The sequence below is a fragment of the Neltuma alba genome, unplaced genomic scaffold, assembly GCF_004799145.2.
Source record: "Neltuma alba isolate B1F8T4 unplaced genomic scaffold, ASM479914v2 tig00011893_pilon, whole genome shotgun sequence".
Classification (NCBI taxonomy): domain Eukaryota; kingdom Viridiplantae; phylum Streptophyta; class Magnoliopsida; order Fabales; family Fabaceae; genus Neltuma; species Neltuma alba.
Genome location: NW_021636491.1, coordinates 99108 through 122421, shown reverse-complemented (window position 1 = coordinate 122421; position 23314 = coordinate 99108). Strand labels below are relative to the sequence as shown.

At 34.8% G+C, this 23314-nt stretch overlaps 2 protein-coding genes and 2 long non-coding RNA genes across 7 annotated transcripts; 3 read left to right on the top strand and 1 right to left on the bottom strand.

The window, feature by feature from the left end:
• Nucleotides 1–389: 389 nt before the first annotated feature.
• Nucleotides 390–4956, top strand: LOC114719111 (endoglucanase 2-like). Of its 2 annotated transcripts, XM_028904569.1 has the most exons (7): nt 390–877; nt 948–1231; nt 1570–2007; nt 2228–2375; nt 2912–3078; nt 4251–4494; nt 4619–4956. In XM_028904569.1, the coding sequence occupies exons 1-7, from the start codon at nt 655–657 to the stop codon at nt 4720–4722; spliced, it is 1608 nt and encodes a 535-aa protein (XP_028760402.1). In that variant the 5' UTR covers nt 390–654; the 3' UTR covers nt 4723–4956. The 2 variants fall into 2 exon arrangements, with proteins under 2 accessions (XP_028760402.1, XP_028760403.1); XM_028904570.1 differs by having other exon boundaries at nt 391–877; nt 4251–4703.
• Nucleotides 4957–5822: 866 nt separating this feature from the next.
• Nucleotides 5823–7769, top strand: LOC114719113 (uncharacterized). 2 transcript variants are annotated; one of them, XR_003737885.1, is made up of 3 exons: nt 5824–5958; nt 6050–6704; nt 6944–7769. It is a non-coding gene; the product is annotated as an uncharacterized LOC114719113 (long non-coding RNA). The 2 variants fall into 2 exon arrangements; XR_003737884.1 differs by having other exon boundaries at nt 5823–5958; nt 6050–7769.
• LOC114719114 (uncharacterized) lies at nt 7120–8036 on the bottom strand. The gene is made up of 3 exons (XR_003737886.1): nt 7933–8036; nt 7797–7890; nt 7120–7702 (listed from the first exon to the last, which is right to left on the bottom strand). It is a non-coding gene; the product is annotated as an uncharacterized LOC114719114 (long non-coding RNA).
• A 12466-nt stretch (nt 8037–20502) lies between these two features.
• On the top strand, nt 20503–23066 carry LOC114719106 (phosphatidylinositol transfer protein 3-like). 2 transcript variants are annotated; one of them, XM_028904565.1, is made up of 6 exons: nt 20503–20753; nt 21014–21108; nt 21930–22106; nt 22186–22284; nt 22393–22638; nt 22728–23066. In XM_028904565.1, exons 2-6 carry the CDS (start codon nt 21043–21045, stop codon nt 23010–23012), a joined length of 873 nt encoding a protein of 290 aa, XP_028760398.1. In that variant the 5' UTR covers nt 20503–20753; nt 21014–21042; the 3' UTR covers nt 23013–23066. The 2 variants fall into 2 exon arrangements, with proteins under 2 accessions (XP_028760398.1, XP_028760399.1); XM_028904566.1 differs by lacking the exon at nt 20503–20753 and having other exon boundaries at nt 20769–21108.
• The last annotated feature ends 248 nt before the right edge of the window (nt 23067–23314 follow it).

The window sequence follows — 23314 nt, the reverse complement described above, 5'->3', positions numbered from 1 at the left end:
TGAACTGCTATGTGTTGGCTGAGAATGGATTCACTAAGCCTTTTTTTTTTTGCCTGAGAGAATGGATTCACTATCACAGCATCACCCTTTTTGGTATTAATAAATAATGAGCTTATATTTTATGAACTTTTTTTTTGACCTCGAATATATTTTATGACGTTTGATGCACTGCTAATGATAACAAGTCATGTTTGGGAAAATTTTCCTAATCCAAATAAATGGGGTGTTTCACTGCGATGTAATTTTAAATGGAGGGAGTATAATTTTCGAAACTGCGGGGAAAAGAGCCCCTCGAAAGCACAGTCGTGCTAACTCGCGTCCCGTGTCTCGTGCATGGTTCTTTCAAACTTCGATCCTTCCATGTTCCAAGATAAAATCAAAAAGCTGTGTGTTCATAAGCATTCGGCATCGTCAGCGACTATGCTTAGAGATTGAGTCGAGATTCCCCTTCCCCTCCTATTCCTTTGTCGTGATCCTACCAGCAGAATCATTCGGCAGCAATGACTGCGACTTGGATTTTTGTAGTTATATTAATGTTACAAAGGTCTCTGTCATGGACTTTCCTCTTCTTTGGCGACATTTCCTCTTCTTTGGCTCTATTTTCCACTATTAAATACCCAAAATGGATTTTCATCTTCAGTTGCATCAACTTCCATGGAGGCCAAGGTCGCTGATTCAAAAAGGTTCAACTTTTCCTGGTGCTGGTGGTTAGTGATACTCATAATCGGTATTCTCGTTTTTGCTGCCGGTTTATTCACTTTACTCAGCAAGCTTCATCGCTCTGGTTCTGCTCACCTCCCAACTCGTCCCACCAACGTCGTGCAAGACTACGCCACTGCTCTCGAATTGGCTCTGCAATTTTTTGACATTCAAAAATGTAATTTTCTTAGAATTCTGTATTGCTACTAATTCTCTCTCTTAACTGTTGAGATTTATTGCTTGTGCAGCGGGCAAGATACAGAATAATAGGATTTCGTGGAGGGGAGATTCAGGGCTACGGGATGGGAGCGAAGCGAATTTGGATTTATCCAAGGGGATGTATGATGCTGGAGATCTAATGAAATTTGGGTTTCCCATGGCTTTTACCGCTACGGTGTTGTCGTGGGCGATTCTCGAATACGCTGATCACTTGAATGCTGTGAAGCAACTAGAATATGCGCAGGACACACTTAAATGGATCACAGATTATCTTATCAATGCACATCCTTTCGCAGACGTGCTCTACATTCAGGTGAACCTTTTGTTTGAACTTTCGGCCTGCAGTTTCTCTGTCCTCCTTAATCAGGTCCCGGGTTTGTTATCAATGAGGATTCCACTTTTCCATGAAGAAATGAAGTTCAGAATTTTAAAATAGAAAAATTCTAGGTATTTCGAATAGAGAGAGTCGTCTAAGAGACCTGGACAATTAAACAGTGAAAGAATATTCGTTAAAGGAGGAATAAATTTCTTTCGTACTTATTTGTTGCTGTATTCTTGTGTTTTGTTGTCGTCCGAAAAATAAATCATTAGGCTCAGTAAGACAGAACTAACATCTAGTTTGTTTGGTTTTGTGGTTTTGTGTGATTGAAGGTCGGAGATCCTGAAGTGGACCACAATTGCTGGGAAAGACCTGAAACCATGACTGAGGGAAGGCCATTGACTCAAGTCAACACATCTTTTCCTGGAACAGATATTGCGGCAGAAACTGCTGCTGCCTTGGCTGCTGCATCTCTAGTATATAAGGGGATCAATCTCACGTATTCTGACATTCTCCTCAGTCATGCTCAACAACTGTTTACTTTTGCTGATACTTACAGAGGTTCCTACAGTGTCAGCATCCCGCAAGTGCAGAAATACTACAACTCTTCGGGATATGGTGATGAACTTTTGTGGGCAGGCAGCTGGCTCTATCATGCAACTAGAGAACCATCATACCTTAACTATGTGACTGAGCTGAATGAGAATGCGTTTGGTAATTTAGGAAGTCAATCCTGGTTTAGTTGGGATGATAAGCATGCTGCAACTCAGGTACTGAGTATGAAGTAGAGCTTTATTTCCCCCCAAGTTCTAATCATATGTTGTCTTTGTAATTTATTGTATATTTAATGCGGTTTAGTTCTTTCATGGTGTACAGTTTGGCAGACATATTTTCAAAATTCAAACTACTATAGATCTCATGTTCCTAAACGAGATGCACTCATTGAGCTGGATAAACGAGTTGATTTATTATTTTGTGATTTTGATCTAGGTTCTTTTGTCCAGGATCAATTTCTTTGGCATAAGAGGCATTCCAAATGCAGAGAATCTTGACCTCCAAATGTACAGAGAAACTGCAGAAATCTTTATGTGCGGGCTTCTGCCTGATTCACCAACATCGACCACTAGTAGAACTAGCAGTACGGTTCATTTCTTCATTGCAGCATTTTTAGAAAGGATACCTCCCCTATTTCTATGCATGATGGCTGATGCATTGGTATTATCTCATGATTGTTGTTGTTCACGAATATTTGACCTTTGTCCTGAGCTAAGTCAACTCGACTCTGATTGTGTTTAATCAGATTAACAAGATCCCAAAATGTATAGTTTAATTTTGGGTCTATCTTTTTCTTTTTTTCTTTTTCTTTTTTTCTTTTTTGCCATTGTTTAACTTTAGGTCTATTGTGCTACAGATTTTGCTTTAGTTGTAATATTTACATATTCTTTTTGCGATATTTGTATTTATTTAGTTGACTCTAGGATGGATAGAATCTTGGGATGACAAAGGCATGTGATTATTCTGCATTTGTTGCCTTGCTTGTATAAATATTAATATTGTACAAGGCCTCCTAATGTGAACATTAGAAACTATTTTCCTTACTCCTTTTGTCATCTACTTTATTGGAAATACTAGCTTCTTCTCATCTATCTGTCTAAACCTATCTTTTCGATGCAGATGGACTGATATGGGTGGTGCCATGGAACTCTTTGCAGCATTCTGTGGCTTCTGCTTTCCTAGCTGTTCTTTACAGTGATTACATGGTAACATCCAACACAGAAACTCTATTTTGTAGTGGAAAGCTGTATAAGCCAAAAGATCTTCGCAGTTTTGCCATTTCTCAGGTATGCTAGTTGCTTTAAATTTGATGGTATTATCTTGCATCCTGATAGAGACCTCAACTTTAATAAGCCTATAACAAGCAGAATCTAGAAATGAGAACATGTGGAAAAGGCCTTACCTCTCTATGGCATAAGTCAATTGGCTTGTTCTCTATTCGTCAACGGAAATTCTCAAACTCCTACCTCATAGGGCTTGGACTGGAATCATTAAAGAAACCAGTCTATAACTCTATATTCACAGCGGAGGCACCTCAACACAGGATCGCTTGTTAATAAAGTAAAGAGAGAATGTGAGCCAAGGGTAAATGAGAGGACAAGAAACTAATATCTTGTCAATAAATAGTTATACAATCACAAGTAATGCGTTTTCTTTTTCAAAAAAAAAAATTCAATTTATATTGAATTTTAAACTAAAAACAAATTAAATTTAAATATCAATAAATTCAATTACACAAGTAATGCGTTTTTTTCCCCAAAAAAATTCATCTTAAAACTTAATTGCACACACTTGACCTAGAGGGAACGATAAGGGTCGTGAGGGCTTCATGTGAGAGAATGGAACAAGATATTGGAGCATGTTGCTTGTGTGGTGGCTAGGATAAAAAATTGGGGGTCAGTTGACAGGCGAGAATTACAATTATAATTATCAGAGTAAAATGAAAAGGAGAAACAAGGCAGGAGGGAAGGAAATTGAAGAACACAAAGGAGTGGAAGGTAAAGAAGTAAAGATTATTCTTGCCCTTGCTGGCCCCAAAAAAAAAAAATTCTTGTTCTTAGACAGATTACTGAAGAAAATTATCACCGTTGCCAGGTTAACTTCCACCTCAACAGTCACGCATAAACAAATTTAACACGTGGCCGATAATCCCAGTTACAAGTTCTTATGAAATACAGGGACCAACATTTCAGATGGGCTAGGGATGAGAAACCATAATTTCGAACTATAAGGGTTGAAACCAAAACGCGATCAAACCATAAAGATTAACAGTTGTATTAACTCAGAATTATGTCACTCCTATTTACTACTATATTACAAGAATTTGAGCTTTTTTGCCCTAAACCCAAACATGGCTTTCTGGGATGAAAAATTAAATGTCACATGACAGATAGTCCCAGACGGTTTCCCTTATTTTTGTTAATTCTGAGTCGTTAAGATGACGGTCAAACAATTGCAGGCAGATTATGTGTTGGGCAAAAATCCATTGAAGATGAGCTACCTGGTTGGATATGGTAGTCGCTACCCTCAATACGTACATCACAGAGGATCTTCTATTCCAACAAATGCTACTACTGGGTGCAGGGATGGATTCAAGTGGTATGACTCACCTTATCGCAATCCAAATGTGGCTGTGGGAGCCCTCGTGGGTGGCCCCTTCTATAACGAGACATATAATGATTATCGGAACAACTCAATGCAGGGTGAACCCACCACTTACAATGCTGCACTTATGGTCGCCCTCCTCTCTGGTTTGGTTGCAACTTCCTCTGTTGCCACGTCTTTCTAGAATCAATATATCATCTCATCCTGTAATGGAATATGCAGGCACCCCTAGTCCAGTATCGCCTTGCTTCTTCTGCTGCCCCTCTTGTGAGTTTCACTTTACAATGTATCACCGCCTGCGTTTCGGAATGAACTGCATTACCTAAATATAACAGGTCTCGTTCTGTTCATAGTCTCTACCTTTCTGATCGTCTCAAACGAGCAAGTGATGTTACATGTTCTCTCGTCCTTGAATGGACCCAATACATTTACTTCCCTTTGCTCTTATACGTGGCCTCGACCATAACTCAGGCCGAAAACAGACTTTGGACCATAGCAAAATTTTGAATTGGATTTTGATCTGCACCCTCTTAGATAGGCCCAGACCAAAGCCCAAGATGCCAAAACCATATTCAATTTGATTGAAGTTTTTTTTATACTTTTTTTAATGAATAGAATCACTGATTTTTGGTCAAAAATAGAATCAGCGTTACAGCTTGAAACCTTTTAAATGACGTTTGGGGTTATTATAATTGGATTTTACTGCGATATAATTTTAAAGGGAGGGAGTGAATGACTACAAACTAATTCATCAACCCAAAAAAATTAGAATGAATTAAATTCTCTAGATATATTAAAGATGTAAGTTTCTTTCTGAAAGAAATTAGTACTTTAGCAGTTTGTATATATTTAATAACAAATAATTCTCCATCGCATTTAATATGGAAAAGAAGTGTTTTTAATTAATGTATTAAAATAATTTGTATTTATTATATGCGCGCATTGAACTAAAAATTACTTTCAAAATTTTCTTACAAGAAACGTGAGAAAGTAATCTTCCTCCATTTTTTAGTGAAACGTGGATGGGAAAGGAGCCCCTGGAAGTATCAAAAAGCTGTCTGTTGATAAGCATTCGCGTCTTTTGGCCAAAAAAAAAAAACGAAAAAGATAAGCATTCGCGTCAACGTCAGCGATGATGTTTAGGGAAAAAGAAGAGTCGAGAGGCGTGTTGGAAACGGTCAGATTCGTTGAGCGTAAAGCCAACGCAAAAGCGGCCTCCGCCTCGAAAACACCGCCTTCGCCCCGGCAAAAAAAAAATTCTATTATTAAAATTAAAAAAATTCGCTCATAAATCCCCAACGCTCAACCGACAGAATAGGAGAGGCAGCTGATATTACACGTCACTTAATCTCCACCGTTCAAGAAAGGCATCTTAGCCGTTCGTCTCTCACATCCTTTTTATAAATAACAGCCTAGGGTTATGCTTTTTCTTCTGTCTTTGTTCCGGGGTTCCTCGTCTCTTCGCGTCAGATCTTGATCTGAGATTTGGTTGTTGCCGACTCCGGGCTCCAGATCCGTATGGATCCGATCGAGGTCCACCCGCCGATGGTGGTTTGTGACGCGTAAGTGTTCTGCTCATAGTTTTTAACGATGAGGTTCATTTATCTGTTGCGTTTTTGATCTGATCTTGTTTTCTTGGGTCTTACGTTCTAGGTTTGAGATGCATACAAAACTTCTTGCCTCGAATCTTCCGTTTCGAGGTGTGGTCTCCTCGTTCTTGTTTTCGGCATCTATTCTGTAGAAATTAGCTGGATCTTGCCTTTGTCAAGGCTCTCGAGGTGTTAATTCTGCAGGTATGGTGGAAGATCGAACAAAATAACGTGGATCGCTGGAAGTCTAGTTTTCTTCGCCATCCGGATCACGAGGATTGCTTCAGTGATGGATGATTGGATGCGCTATAGCTGATTGCCCTTGAGGGTTTCAGTGCTGTCTTCCTGTAGATTCTACTGTTGCAGATCTCGGATATTTGTAAATCTAGTTATTGCTCTGAGGGTATGCATGGATGTATAAGATTTCGGGATGAAGGGCCCCGAGACGGTGGGCTCTGAGTCCCGAGTAATCTTTGTCATCCGACCTTTGCCATGACAGGTGCGCTTGCATGGCAGGTCAAGAATATCTTAATAAAAAAAGTATTTTTTGGTTTCGGGGGAGATCGCACGGGAGTTGCCCGGGGTCTCCCTCCGGTGTGGTGTGTGCCTCCGTTTTCATTCTGCGTTTATTATCGCTCATGATTGCTCGCCCGCTAAATCCATCTGGTCGCGAAGGACACACGACAGCAGATTTGCCTTGACTCTTCAAATCAAATAAGGTATCATCTATCGTTATAATCTCTTACATATCATTCAAAGGGTAATTTTTTCTTGTGAACAATCTATTTATTGAGCTAATATCATCCCAAAAAAGAAAAAGCATAAACAAAAGTGGCTCCCTCCAGCAAGAGTCGGTCCCGAGTCGGTCCCCTTTGAATTTTTAATACTGTCGTTAATTTACTCCGACCATGGTGATGGTGATATTAATTTGGATTATTGGAAATATTCTTATTGGCAGAATGCTTTCTGGAGTTCGTCGATAATATGATCGAAAGGTAATTGGGCTTCGGTTTTCTTACCTTAAAAAAAATTATTCAGATCAATTCTTCTAAATTTTGATGGTCAAAATTTTACCGGGAAGTCTTTTTCTAAATTCACAAATTCAGTAAATAATTGAACACTGAAACAGTATAGTTTTCAAAATGAATGAATGGTATTTTTCTGAATCCTGCTTTGCATTCTAAGCTGCTCCGTGTGCTTTGTGATGGTATCCCACGAATGATAAGTTACAATATCCATAACTCTCGGCAGTACTGATCCAATTTTGTCATGGCCTGCTGTACTGTTATCGATGATTGCTTTTTTTTTTTTTTTCCTTTTTTCGTTTCTCTCTTTTAGTTTGGAGGTTTTATTATGGTGAGAGGTTTTTAATATTCTGGAGATATAAGAGGGGCTTAAGTGTTGTGGTTTGTGAGAGAAATATTCCCTTTGTTGTTATCTAATCATTTCGGGGTGTTCCGTTATTGTCGAGTTTTTGCTTTTGCTACTGTAAATTGAATGATGTACTTGCCCGTTATTGGGGCCAGGAGGATCCCAGTGAAGAAGAGCAGGAATGTTAACGAGACTTTCTGGAGCCTCTAGTTGTATTGTTTTGTGTTGTAAAGTCCTGTTACCAAATGTGATTTAGGCTATTATGTTATGTCAGTGGTCGAGGTTCGTTAAGCTGTGTTGAGTTGTCCTTTGTATATTGGTAATTATAAATGTTCAGATTCTGTTGCTGTCTTTTGGAAATTTCATGTGGAACGTTTGGGGGGCGACGCTCTATGGACTCCTCCCCCCCCCCCCCCCCAAAAAAGGGGGGGGGGGTGGACCAGTGAAACATGGTTGATTGTACTGAGCCTTGGAAACCAGGGTGCGTGAACAATTTATCAGCGACTGGATGTTTGTTAACCCTTTTTGTGATTCCTTACTTCGTATGTTGATTTTCTAACTTGGTGACATTCTAACATGGAAGAATTTTCTAACTCTTACTTCGTATGTTGAAGTAACCTTTTGTTTCCCGGAAAACTTATCTTACTTCGTATGTTGAGGATATTATTATTGAAAATGGTGTTGATTGTTGTAGAGATATGTTTGGATGTATGGTTCTTTTTTTTAAGCTGATTGAGAGTGTGCTTGGATGAAATTATAAAGGGAGTGTTTGGTTCTTTGGCCAAACTATGGTTTGGCAAAAAATTTGCCAAACACCCCCCATTTTTTTTAAAACTAAGGTTTTGGGTAAAATCTTGGTTTTGCCCAACAAAATCTTGGTTCTAGATAAGCAGACGGGGCGTAGCTTCTGAGGAAGGACAATTATGAGGGGGGACAATTATTGGCTACGGAGGGAACAAGCACGTGGGGTACTCATTCAGCTCAAGGGGTACAATTATTTGGCAAAATAAATTATTTTTTTAAAATATATTTATTTATTTTATTAATATATACACACTAATTTCTTATTATTTATATTATTTATGCCATATTTATTATGTTGTCAAAATATATATTATTAATAAATTTATTACTTTAAATAAATATATATTATGAAATATATATATTATATATAATTATCATTTAAACTTATGTCCTTTTTAATAATTTCTACATATCAAACACTTCTGATAATAATTATTCAAATATTCTCATTTTATAATTATTTTTTCAGAAAATCTATTCTTTTAAAATCTATTCTCTCGAAAATTTATTTTCCAGAAGTTATTCTGTAAACTATGGTTTGTTTCATTCAAATATCTCCTAAATCATGTTTGGAAAAATGATTATGGAAAAGTGATTCTGGGAAGAATAGATTTTATGAGAAAATAATTTTGAGAAGTCAGAGTAGTTGTTATCACAAACACTTTTTATATATATAAATTATTAAAAAAAAATTATAAGTTAATATGATAATTATGAAATTATAAGTTAATATGATAATTATGAAAAAATAGATTTTATGATATATTTTGATTGGAATGAATAAAATTATTATAATATATTTTTCATTAACATAATTAATATATAAGATAATATAATTAATAAATAATTAAAATGTATATATATATTTATAAAATATAATATTAAATATGTTTATAAAAAAAATAACAAGATACATATCTTGGCTTTTACACTTTTTCTTTTTTTTGTAAAAGTAAATTTTTTTTTTTCAAAATCATGGTGTTGATTATTGAGTGTGATTTTTAAGTGGATGTTTGGATAATTTATTTCTCAAATAATGGTTTGGGTCTCCGTTTGAGGTGTCATCCGCTTGAATGGTAAGGTGGTGTTGGTCTGTTTCTCTCCCCTTGTGGTGGAAGTGAATTTGAAAATTTATGTACTTTGTATTTTGAAGGTAGAAGTGGGTATGCAATTTATTTCTTTACGACTCGGGTTGAAAAAATTGGAAGCGTGAAGCTGAATGTTTCAAGCTCAAGTATTTGCTTGGCGAGAAAAAACCTCCGCCGAAGTTCAGACAAGTGTGCTGGGATTATGTAGATGTTTGATCATACTACCATTATTAGAACGAAGTGAGTATAGACGTTGTGGGGGAGGGAAATTATTTTTGTCGCTCGTTGAAGCGGAGGGTATTCTAGGGAAGTGGAGGGGTTGCTTGTGAGCCGCGTCGTTGTTCCGTTGTGTTTTTTCCGTACCCTATGAGGCTTATGTGCGAAATTCTTAGATCTTGACAATTTAATTGATAATCTGTTGTGTGGTATTCTTTCGGTTTTAAATGTAAAATTTATTTTATTGTATGATTTATATTATAAAATGTAATTTACATTACAATTAATGAGCTTAATATTTAGGATGGGAGGAATATATCTTGGAGATGCATTTGATCCATGGGTAAATCTGTTTCTCATTTGCGATGTCAATTCTGCCCTGGCTGTCGTCAATACATTAGCTTGTTTGCTTTAGATTGAGCATAGATAACTCGTGTGATTCCGAAGATGGCCGCCTGGATGTATCCCTTCTTGGTTGGTGCCTTTGATTATGGAAAGGTGTCATGGATTCTGCCGAACCTTCTTTATGCCACCGATGTTGCGGAAACTGCGGATGTGCTGCAATTCTCGTACGATGTTTTCTGATCCTTTGGAGGCGTTAGTTCTTGTGTTGATTTGGTGTTGAATTCAGTTGTGAATATTGGTGTGTTTACAAGAGGAGTTTAATGTAACAACTTGATTATTGGTAATTGGGAGTGGAACTTGTTCCTTCTCTAGATATGTGTGTTGTAATATGATTCGAAGTTCTAATCGAATTATTTTTATTTAATGCTCTGATGGTGGATCGTTGACTGGAAGTGCGCCGATGTTAACAAAGCGTTACTTATTTGAATTACAGCACATGGTTTAGAGATGACACCAATTCTGAAGGATGAGAAATTTTAGACAAGCACAAGTATTCCTTGCTTCGGAATCTTTTAAAGCAATGCTTGCCGAAAACGCCAGCTGGGAAGCATCTATACTGAAGAATAAAGCCTAAAGAAGTTTGATTTTGTCATGGCAAATAATACCATGACAATAACGTTTTCGTTCTTTTGCATTTAAATGGCAGCCCATTCTATCATTTTTGTTCAAGTTCAGACGTGAGTGTTGACAAGGGGTGCCTTAAGTAGAGGAGCAAGGAGATCCAAAACAGCAGTGAACAAAAAATCGGTTCAGACCGGTCGGTTCAACTAGTGAACTAGTCCATTTCGGTTTGGATATTAAATTGGAAGGGAGTTGAATCGGTAGAGAACTGGTCAAAGCGAATAAAACGGTTTGAATGATTATGTCGTTATTAATCCTATTTTTTTCTCATGTAGCTCTTAATATATCAGTCTTTATAGATTTAAATAAATTTTAATGATAATTTTAGTATGAATGATTATTAATTTTAATTAATGATGAATCATAAGGATCAAAATTCTTAATATTGTTATATTTTGTTATTGTTACAATCAAATTATTGTCATATTTTTTTATATTTTGTTATTAGTAATTATTAATATTGTTATATTTTTTTTATTTTTTATTAAATTATATTATTTCAATATGACCGGTTGGATCCTGAGTTGACTCCGGTCCGATTAACTAACCCTTGAATCACTACCTCAATAGGTTTAATGTCAGGTCTGATTTTTTGTTCCTTGCAAAACAATCAAAAGCAAAAGCAAAACCTGAGAAGAAGCACTAATCTTGATTTGGAAAAAAGAGAAAACAGCAAAGAGGTGGATCTCTTTTTCCGCTATGAAGTATTTTGTTTCTTTTGTTCTAGATGGTATCCTGAATTTCTTCAAAAACAGAAAGAAAGAAAAGGATTTTAATAGAAAGAGGGCCAAGATTATAAACAGATGATAGAAAGATTCTTTCAAGTCACAATCAGAGATATATAGCCACGAAGTGTGGAGGTGATGGAGAGCAGAGCTTTTATGCAAGAGTTTCCAAATAAAAAAGTAGCTATTTATATGGCGGATTTATTTTCTAAAGGAGGTTCTAGACTTCTGCAGGCAAAACAATGTGTGAGGAAGTCAAGAAGTCTGATGCCCTGTTTGACCATGCAGGCCCAGAGGAATAGATCCAACATTGGGGTTTAATAGATTCGGGCTTGGTAAGCCTAAAATACACTTGGCAGAGGGGAACTCTTTTTGGGGGATGGTCCGTCCTTTTTTTTTTTTGTTTTGAAATGATCCGTCTCGACAGAGCTATGAGCCTATGAGCAATAAAATACGGTTGTTAGATAAATCTAACACCTAAGTCATGCACCTACCTGAAATTCTAAGTGACTGCAGGCCCGTCCTTTTAAAACCTGATTGTCAGCCCCATTTTGTTTCCTTGCATCTTCTTTTCGCAGATGACTTGATCTGCTCCACCAAAAACTCCCCAGTAAATCTTGCTAGCAAGGTACTTGATTTCTGCTCTTCCTCTGGTCATGAAGCGAGTATAAAGAAAGCTGGCATCTATTTTCCCAAGAATGTTACTTATCAAGAAGATTATTTGGGCCACAATAAATTGGGCTATAGTTAACAGATCATTACGTCGTGGCAACAGTTCAGTTGAAGTTATAGGGGTGAAAGGTCAAATCCCTTTCTCTTGTAGGGCGAATAACCTTGTGCAGTCAGTGCTCTCAATAATACCTCACTATACTATACAATCGACTCGTCTTTCTACCGCAACTTGCAACAAGCTCCAAATGCTAATTAGAAAATCTATTTGGAAGGATACAGAAAACCAGAGAAGTATTCACCTGATGAAGTGGGATACTATATGACTTAAAAGACATTGAAGCTCAAAATGCTGCCTTTCTTATGAAGCTTGCTTATTCAATCGTAAGCCTATAAGACATGTTTTGGGTCAGGGTTATTCAAGCTAAATATGGCTGGAAAGAGGCAACGCACCCGCATATTAAAACGCAGAACAGATCCCGCCTTCGGAGAAGCTCAAAAACAATTTGGGATGAATTGGCTTTGGGCACCAAATGGAGCGTACTCACAAGGTTTTGGTCTGATCATTTGGTGGGTGATCTAGGACCGCCTAACTTGTTATCTTATACCCCTCTGTTTGATAACGAGTTGTAGAAAACTATCTCTGAATATGTGGAATTGTAGAAAACTATCTTATAGAAATGAGACTCTCCTTTCCACCCAAAAAAAAAAACAAAAAGGAGAAATAAATCCATGACGTAAGCCTCATGAGTTCATGAACTGTGAACATTGGATATACCTTGAAAGACAACTATTTTTGTTTGGTCGCCCTTAAAAAACGCTTTTAAATGGTAAGATGTTTTCAGGAAACAGGAATTGTCATGAAATTGTAGCAGGCTGAGCGTTTCAGATGTTTGAGATGCGAAATAATAGAGCTGGAGCTGAACTCAAATTAAGTGATATTTGCCAGCTTAGCGTTTATCTTTTTGTTTTGAGAAATAAAGTAAGGGTTTACTCCTCTGGTCCTATTTATAGGGCAGAGAGAGAAGGTTATTCTAGGTCCTATTTATAACTCATTTTATTAAAGTTTTAACGTGAATGTACTATTTTATCATTCATTTATTATAGTGTAAACGGTTATTTTTCTAAAGGTGCATATATTAAATAAGAATAAAATTAAAAAATTATTATATTTTAATAGAGAATTAATACAGTTTAATATCTTTTTTACATATGTTAAAAGTACCTTATAAATAAGAACAGGGGAGTATGTTGGAGTTTCATTGTTGTTTTGATGCGTAAGTGGTTATGCATTCAGTGCGAATAAAATGTTGCTGCCTTTATTCACCAAAAAAAATATTTTTGTTTTTGGATGAATAAATAATGTATGGTCTCTTTATATGATTATGGATGAATATATTTTTAGTTCACAACATATATCATTTAAAATATGGCACTGCTTTCTGTCCTAAGCTCAAACTCATGGAAATTGCATTTGGAGGTTTGACAAGAATATTTATAATTTATTACAGTGGCATACTAGTTCATTCCCTTCATTCATGCATGTATGAGATATCAATCAAGAGACATGGGCCTATATACAATTCTGACAGGCATATATAAGTTCGTAAGGGTATGCATCTCTCTCTCTCTCTCTCTCTATATATATATATATGGTTTGCGTGCATACTTTCATTTACCTATGGTTTGTAATTGAAGTTCCGACAGGCCTATGCTTTTCCATCTCATGTGAAGCAGGTTTAATGATGTCCCTTGCATGTTTTGTATGTTTCAGAGTTATTTTTATTAACTGATGTAAAAACGTCAGCTAAGAAATGGCTGGCGAGCCAAGGAGAAAAGATGGCTAGGGGGGGGAAGGGAAGGAGGATGACTACTTCCTTAATTTGCTTGTATTTGTGAGATTTCTTCTTCACAATGCTACGATATTTTACATTAGTTAATCTAACATTTATGACTCTTCTTATATATGAAGAAAAACATTTATGACTTCTGCAAAAATACAACTCTAGTGTATCTAACCATATTTGCACGGAGGAGGGTAAAATGCAAGAGTAATTATGAAAAATTATAAAAACATGTAACAATGAATTTCAACCACTGCTTTTAATCCAAGTAGTTAATGAGTGCTGATAAAGCTTGAGAATTAATGATTATGAGGCAATGTTCATGGAAGAGCCAAATCTGAGGTATGAAGGGAACATATCTGTTCATTAAAAATAATGAAGATAATGGATATATGGATATTGTATCGGTGAGCAAGCACATTATGGAAACAGTACGTGATTAACATGAAATGCTCAAATTGATTAGATGTTCAAAATCTGATTTAAATATAAGATTAAGATGTGCCCAACACCTTGAAATATTTTTTCCAAATGCATCCAATGTTCTAAAAGAATGAGTGGTACAGTTTTACCCTTTGCTTAAAGGTATTAAAATGGTCCAATTCTATATTCCCATTTATCTCCAGCAAAACTGTTTGTTTGATTATTAAAGTGTTGAGTTAGATTCCAAAAAAAAAAAAAATCTTATTTGGCATATGAACAAGTATTACCTCTAGTTTTAAATATAAAAACTAGTTGACTAATGTGAGTAGATTAAGAAAATAAGTTAAGTTAGTTATTTGTAGTAAATATGTGTTGTCTTTTCTAAAATATCCTTACTAATCAAGTTTATTGACTAAAATTACTATTATTAGAAAGATTATCTTTAAAAAAAATAGATAAATATGATAGACAAAGTGAAAAGTGAAGAGAGAGACCTGTGCAAGTGGAGATGGAAGCAGCTTCCGGCTTATTCGGATGAAAAGAAGGAGGAGGAGGAGACGGAGAAAGAGGCTTGCGGGCGCACAAGAGTCTCTTCTTCAAGTCACTTTGTTTGATCGATTTGTTTTACATGTTTCCAACCAAGTTTTCAATGCATATTTTTTATTTTTTAATCATTTCCCAACACTCATCTCATTTATGAGGGAACCCAAGAACTCAGCTCATTTATGGCACATGTGTTGCAAGTATAGTCAGTTTAGAATTGGAACTGAGAATTGAAAAACAGAGTAGAGGGAAGGAATAAATAAATTGGATGTGGTTGGCAATTTGTGATATGGACTTTAGATCACCGTCAAACAATTTGCATATATGATATGCGTGTGTGCCTCTTTAATTTTTTGCTGAGTCTCTGGTCTGCGGGCATGCTATAGCGTCTTTGAACGAATTTTTATATCCCTCAATTTCTCGTTGAATATGTTTTATATCTTATCATGTTAGTTTCATTTTCAACCTTTTTCTTGACCAACCATTTTTATCCCTCCGAGTCAGGGCATTTATTAAGTCATTTGTAATAAACAGATATTTTTTTTCTTCTGAAAATATCATTATTGATATCATGTATTGGAATTATTCATTAATTATTATAGGGACCACTTGAGGATAAAACGGATAAATATTGAAAACAAAATAGATTATAGTGTTATATTTAGGATTGAATTGAATTTTTAATAGTTTAACTAGCTCAAATATTAAGAATTAGATGTAATAATATCAAACAAAGCTAACTGACTTTCTTCTTAGTTCTGTTTACATACATAAAATGTGTATGCATAATTTTTTTCCTTTATAACAATTCTTAGTTATTGCATAGGTATAGATATTTTAAATATTTTTAAATTTTAACATTGAATATTATGAAAAATAAGAGTCTGGAACGCTATAAATATGGCAAAAAAAAAACTATAAATACAAGCTAATAATATTCATATTTTTTTCTCTATATGCTCGATTTATAACACATGGAATAGAGTGGAAACCGGAAAGAGGACTGAGATTTAAAAAAAAAAAAGGAAGAAATTTTTAATATATAAAATGTATTTTATATTATTAAAATATAAAAAACGCATCAAATAAGTTCGTAGTAATAAATGAGTATTTTACATATGATTGTTATTTCATTTGTGAGTAACGGATTATTCTTTTTCATTTCTATTAAAGTTACCATGAGCGTATGAGGTAGCAAGGGATATGAATTTGTTCATAAATTTTGTTCATTTATAATCGGGAAAACTTTTTTCCATGAATTCTTTCGTTTGGACCCCTCATCATCATTAGTTGCCCTCTCGATCCGTCACTGGCATGTGGCAAAGAAGTATTTTAACAGGCACTTGAGCATTCTTATAAAAAAAATTTTGACATTTATTTTAAAAATGTAAATCTGAAAAAAAAGAAGAAGGTGTGTTTAAGATACGTGTGGCAAAACGCGAGACGCCAATTAAATGCCAATTCCCCATAGTTATTACTCCCTCCGTTCCTTATTATAAGAGACATTTGATGCTTATAGCATGTTCCCATATATAAGAGACATTTAAAAGTTGTCTTTAGTTTTTTGTATTGATTTTCTATTTTACCCTATTTATTTTGTCTCCAACTCATATTCTCTCTCCCTCCCACTTCTCTTTCTTTTAATAATTTAATTGTTCTCTCTCATACTCTCTCTCCTTATTAATAGGGACATTGTTGGAAAAAACATTATACTTTTTACACATTAATTGTCCTCAACTAATTTTAGCTGTTTTTTTTATCAACGTAATTTGGTTATTTGTCTCTTATAATAAGGAACGGAGGGAGTAATTAACACAATGTAAGCGGTGAGGGTGCTATTAGTCAGATTTAGTTATAAAAAAAATGTTTAATTGGAGTGTCATTCGCTGGTGGGATCTCAGTTAAAATTAATTAAAAATAATAAATATATTAAAAAATATTTTTGTTTGCAAATATATCCTTATAATAAATGAAAAAAATCATAAAAGAGAATGTGTTGGGAAACATGATAAGAGAAAAATAATTAATAACCACATTAAAAAATACATTAAAATTACAATAAATTAAAATTAAAATTTATAAAATAAATTATACTCCTTCTTGAATTTAAAACTTATAAATAGAGTTAGAGGGGAGAAATAATTAAAATAGTAGAAAACTGTGGGCGGGAATCGGGTATCCTTTCCTCTTGATTGATCTTAATTGCTAGCTCACCTTTGGTATGGGAGGAAAATGGAAACACAAAACTTGAGGGAGACAAGGTTCCATGTTTTCCCCTTTTCCTTACCTGTTTAAAAGAAGCCATCATGTTTCTAATTACAGTGTGTGCGAAATCATTAAGATAGAGTCACTTACCAAAAAGAAATATATTAAATGAATGAGCCCGGCCCTAACAGTCGCAGGCCTCAATCGAAATCTTCGAAGAACAAGAGAGAGAAGGGGCAATAGAAATTATGGGTTACCTTCTTTCTGAACATCCAAAAGCAAAACTGATGGAGGTGGGAGTGGGACAACTGATCTACTGCCTAATTAAGATATGGTGGATAAGATACAAATTAAATTTGAATTAATTTGGCTCTCAGATCGTGTTTATGAGTGTGTGAATATTAAATGTACTTTTATCAACTTTGTTCATAAATAATTTTCAGTTCTCTCTCATCATTTTTTTCTTATCTTTTATACTTCACCTTATTACTAGGATTTCTCTCTTTTATTTTATTTGTTTTCTTATTAAGTAATGACGTACTTGGAAAAAAATAAAGTTCAATTTTCACATATTTACTGTTTTTAAACTTATTTTAACTGTATAGTTTAATTAAAATGATCGTATAAAAAAGGATGTGAGAGAGTATTACTAATAAAAACAATTAAATCACAAAATTCAAGTAATTTGTAATATTACTCATATTAAATACATTGAATTCTAATATCATATTAATTTCTACTTTCTTATTACCTTTATTAAATACTCCTCCGGTCCTTATTATAAGACCCAATTTGACTTTTTATTTGGTCCTAATTATAAGACCCAATCCATTTTCTCTCTTATATTTATGCATTTTTTTCCAAGATAATCCTTCTAATAATGATAGTTTTAGCCAATATACTTAATTAGAAAGAATATTTTAGGAATAACAACACTTATTTATTATAAATAACCAACTTAACTTACTTCCTTAATCTCCTCAAATAAGTCAATTGGGTCTTATAATTAGAACCGGAGGAGTATTAAATATGAACAAACACAAAAAAAAATATTATACGGTCATTGTAACTATCATAGAGATTTATGAAAAGAACCAAAATTTTTTTTCTAAAATAATAAATTTTATTATATTTTCGTACATATTCTCTTTGATCATTTTTGTTATTTGTTATAAGTGGTAACAAAAGTACATTTCTAATTTTATTTTATTTTTTAAAAGCCGGGTACAGATGTACAATCCCTATGTTATTTGGTTTCGCCCATCACGTTGTTCACGAGGCCCACATTTTTCAATTTCAAGGCTGGCACGGCCACCATGAAGATAATATTAAATATTTTTGTCACAATTCAATGTCTCATTTTTTTTAATAAAAATTTCAAATTCATAATCTCACATTTAGGGGGGGTGCTTAAAGAAACTGTTTTCTAATACTTGTTGCATCAAAAAACAAATCACAAGCTTATGATACAAGCAGTGATAACATACACCACAAATATCGCTCAATTGGGGTAAAAATGCAAAATAAAAGCCTTAATCTATGTATAGTACTCGCATGACTCACACTAGTGCTTAAGCAATATACTAACTCCACTTCCTATTCTTAATATAAGAATTTTTTTTATTTTGGTCTTAAATATAAAATCCCAATCCATTTTGTCTCTTATATATTTTTTTTTTAAGGTAGTCCTTCTAATAATGGTAGTCTTGGCCAATATAGTTGATTAGCAAGGACATTTTAGAAAAAATAATACCTATTTATTACAAATAACTAACTTAATTTATTTCCTTAATCTCTTCAAATTAGTCAACTAGATCTTATAATTAAGACCGGAAGTAGTATTACGTATTATATACCACGTTTTCGTGTGCGCCAAAAGGACTATTATCATATAATTGCATGCACATATTTTTACGAAAAGAAGAATTTTTTTTATAATTCAGCACAACTTTAATTACTTATTAAAATTGCATTATTCAAAAAAGAAAATAGGATCAGTTTAAAATATAAATATTTTAAAAATTTTAAGTCTGACAGAATTCATATAATGGTGTACATATAATTTAGGGAAAAAAAATCATTTTGCCACTATAGTTTTAACTCAATTTCTAAATTTAAACTAGTCTTAACTCAGTTAAAACCTATTCTTAAATCCCAACTTACCATTCCCACCGTTTGAATTTTTTTAGGCCAACCTACGGCTTGAAATCTCTAAATTCAAAAAATATATGTAATTTTACTTTTCAAAATAAATGGAGTAGTATTTGAAATTATTTAAAACTACGGAGATTGGAGACTGAGTTATATTGGCTCAAAATTTAGAAATTAAGTTTTAACTATGTCAAGAGTTATATTGGCTCAAAATTTAGAAATTAAGTTTTAACTATGTCAAAATTATAAGACTTGAGTTTTAATGAACTCAAAATTATGAGATCAAAGCATCACTTTTCCTTGTAGTTTATCAATTTACGATGGTAATTATTCCCTGGATGTGGAGAAATGATCCAATGAAAGGCCCCAGCCCATGGCTATAAGAAGAATGTGACATGCCAGAAATGAGTATTCCCCAATTAGATAATTTGTAGGTCCCAAAAGTCTTTACCACAATTCTTTTGAATATATACTGGAAGTGAGTGCAATAAAATAAGGACAGAGACTTGAAGAAAAATGCAAGAGGACATGGATGAAGACGAACAAGCATTTGATTTCATCGAGTTTGTTCTTGGAGTCTGAGGTGATAATGGTTCACACAACAGTTATAAACAGGAAAGTCACAATGCACTTTAATTGCTAGCGTGTTTGAAGATTGGTCTGAAGGTAGTTTTTCTGATTCTACAAGATTTGTTTGAGTGCTGAGAGCTCCTCTTAAATAAACCAGTTGGCCCCTACTTCAATTTTGCCTTCCAACTAGGTTAAACATACTTAATGGCCAAAAATTCCCTCTAATCCTAAATTAAAGGAGGAAGCGACAGGCTGGGCAAGAAGTCAAGAACCATAACGTAATGAAAAGAACCCGCAGAGCAACACAACCTTCATCCTCGTGGCACAGCACAGTAATACTTTAGGAGAAATACGGTCAGAACTTTAAATTATATATATATATATATATATATATATATGGGAAAATGAATTGCCATGACTTAACTGAGGACTTTAACAGGGTTACTACTGAATGGGAAACTGGCGCACACTCTAAGATTCCCCTGTTCTTTAAAAGCTTTAAAAAAACAGAGGTTTTGTTAATTGCGGCAGTTCTTCTCTCAGCCTCTCAGGTAACTCTGTTCCTATTCTTCCCTCACAACACACAAACTGATAATCCTGCATCACCCCACTTTCGTTACGGTCGTTGCGAATTCTTTCTTCCTGCCTGCATATTTGGTTCTCCATTTTCTCTATTGGGTCGCTCAGATTTCTTTTTCCTGTTCTATATTTTCATATTCTCCTCACAACACTGCGTATTTTGTATGGGAATCATATTCGTTCTCACTTTTCATGTATTCTCTTTCCTTTTTCATCAGCTTTTTGTCTGTCTTTGTGTTCTCTACGATTCATTCGAAATGCTTAGCGATATCCTGGGATTTGATGCCTTCTTTTGGCTTCAGTTCCGGAATTCTCTGCATAAGCTATCTAACTTAAGAGACATTTGAGTTTCGAAATGCTTATCATTTAGATTTCACTGACGGTGTGAACGAAATTGGCAGAATAATTTCTCTTTCCGAGAAAGTCAACGGCTGCGTCTGAAACTCCAAAGTTCCTAGCTGGTTGTAAGTGTCACGATGGGTTTGGAAAAGAAAATTTGAAGTTTCAAAGGTTGACTTTCCTGTATACCAAGGCTTTGAAAACTACCAAAACCAGTAAGGATATGGGCTGTTAGATCCAAGTTTTGATCTTTTCAATGTTTGGTTTTGGTTCTAGAAATCTGGCACTTTGAATTTTTGTCATCTTAGGATGGAATGTCCAGGAATCAGCTACCTCTTCTCTCTAGCCCCTCTCCTTCTTTGTTGATAACGTACTGTCGAGCAATGAATATGTGGGACATTTCTGTCAGAGTACAGATGAATTCCAATATTCTGCGGTGGGTTGGATATTAAGTATGGAGAATTATGATGTGCAGGTTGAACTGAATTGCAATTGAAATCCAACATGTTCCGCCTTAGAAAGCAAACCCAGAATCAAGTGGAGAATGATCCATCGTACAAAGATGCAAAGGTATGGCTGGTTGATGTTTCTTTGAAACCTTTATAAATGCCTCGATTTTCCATCGTATATAGTTTCCTAGTTTTGAGTTAATTATTACATCTTCACTCCCTGATTCTCTTGGCTCTGAGGATAAGAGACATTTTTTTTTGTTTCTTTGATTACTTTCATTAATACTTGCGAAGGGACGGAAATTTACCAAAACAAACCTTATATATACTCGATCACTTCTTTATCTGTTCTTTCTCTCTTTTTTAAAACAATTATTTTACATTTATCCGGGTACAAATTTGTGTGTGTGTGTGAATTGTTCCTGAATATGGAAGGAAAAAAGATATGTTTGCTTGTCTGGTTGTCAAAGGAGGTCGAGAAAATGTAATCCCAGAAAATTTGAGCAGTTCGTTGGACAAAATAAAGATGGACATGATAAGTTTTGTAACATTGAGGGCTAAGTTGAAGGTTAAATAGCAGAGATTGTTGTTGAAAAGAAATAGACAGCAGAGTAGATAATCTTTTTCTTAGATCGAAATTTTCACGGATGATTTCATTGACATTCGTTAATCCGTTATTATTCTAGCGAAATATGGTATATGATATTAGTAATTAAATAAAGGTCATGTATATAAAAAGCACCGTAATATATCATGCTTAATGAAACAACATATTAATTGTTAACCAGAAGTTATTCGCACTAATTTAAAATATTTGAAAATTCATTAATTTTTTAAAAGTAAAAAATTATTTACAGTATAACTGGATAAATTGTTTAACCCACATTTAAAAAAAATAAAAATGATGAAGTTGGTAAACGACATGTGCTACGTTATCATCAGGTGGCTGAACTGAGGGCTGCTCTGGGGCCACTATCCGGGCGAAGTCTAAAGTATTGCACGGACGCATGTCTAAGGAGATACTTAGAAGCCAGAAACTGGAACCTTGAGAAAGCCAAGAAAATGTTGGGAGAAACACTCAAATGGAGATCCACTTATAAGCCTGAGGAAATCCGTTGGGTATAATGCCATCCCTTTTCTGCTAATTCTCATGTTCAGATTTGTGCATAAAACTCATTTCCTGTTACTTTTCTCTCAGCCTGAAGTGGCACATGAGGGCGAGACAGGAAAAGTTTCAAGAGCGAATTTTCACGATCGTTCTGGAAGAACTGTGCTTATAATGAGGCCAGGAATGCAGGTTTGGTTTCACCTACCTATACCATCAGTAGTCACTTCGATTGATTGAGATTATAACACCTGACCTAACCACTTGTTTCCTCGTGGTTTTAATTAATTAATCTGTTAGAACACAGCGTGCCCAGAAGATAATATCAGGCATCTAGTGTACCTCATGGAAAATGCTATCCTCAATCTCCCGGCAAGTCAAGAGCAGATGTCATGGCTGATAGACTTCACTGGATTTTCACTCAACACTAATGTCTCTGTCAAAACAGCTCGTGATATCATTTACATCTTACAAAATCACTATCCTGAAAGGCTTGGTATTGCTTTTCTCTATAGCCCACCAAGGATATTTCAAGCTTTTTGGAAGGTTTGTTCTTTGTTCTTCGTTTTTTTTTTTTCCTGGTAAGATGTGAATTATATGAGAATTACGAGCAACATGTTTTTGCATTATGGTAGGCTGTGAGATACTTCTTGGATCCCAAGACGTCCCAGAAGGTAAAGTTTGTTTATCCCAAGGACAAGGAGAGCGAAGAGATGATGAAATCACTGTTTGATGTGGAAAATCTCCCCAACGAGTTTGGAGGAAAAGCAACATTGAAGTATGATCATGAAGAATTTTCAAGGATGATGATAGAAGATGATGTAAAAACTGCTAAATTCTGGGGAGTTGATGACAACCCATTCCGCACTAAGAATGACCATTCTAGTACAGAGGTAGTGCCGGAACCAGTGAGCACTTGAGAGAGTACCATGTTGATTATTAATAAGGTGAAGAAGCACCAGTTTGTTTCTGTTGATTGCTAACTGGAAACCTGAGGCATTTATTACTGTAAACTTGTGTATTATTCTCAGCTTGCACTCACCTCTACCTGATATCCTTTCAAAATTACCCTCCTAGTATTACTGAACTTGTACGGATTTCCTATGTGACTCTTATCAGCATAAATATCTTTATTCCTTAGAAGCCTAAATTCTAATTACACTCTTGAAATGATGTTTATGCATTTTATTTTGCCTTTTAAAATTATTTAATAGTAACGTTG

What these genes read in the sequence shown, in the direction of transcription:
- LOC114719106 (XM_028904565.1), top strand. Translation starts at nt 21,043, where the DNA reads ATGTTCCGCCTTAGAAAGCAAACCCAGAATCAAGTGGAGAATGATCCA. An exon ending in AGCCTGAGGAAATCCGTTGG is followed by an intron (nt 22,107 to 22,185) that starts GTATAATGCCAT and finishes CTTTTCTCTCAG; the next exon opens with CCTGAAGTGGCACATGAGGG. An exon ending in TAATGAGGCCAGGAATGCAG is followed by an intron (nt 22,285 to 22,392) that starts GTTTGGTTTCAC and finishes TTAATCTGTTAG; the next exon opens with AACACAGCGTGCCCAGAAGA.
- LOC114719111 (XM_028904569.1), top strand. Translation starts at nt 655, where the DNA reads ATGGAGGCCAAGGTCGCTGATTCAAAAAGGTTCAACTTTTCCTGGTGC. An exon ending in GACCACTAGTAGAACTAGCA is followed by an intron (nt 2,376 to 2,911) that starts GTACGGTTCATT and finishes TTTTCGATGCAG; the next exon opens with ATGGACTGATATGGGTGGTG. An exon ending in GCAGTTTTGCCATTTCTCAG is followed by an intron (nt 3,079 to 4,250) that starts GTATGCTAGTTG and finishes AAACAATTGCAG; the next exon opens with GCAGATTATGTGTTGGGCAA.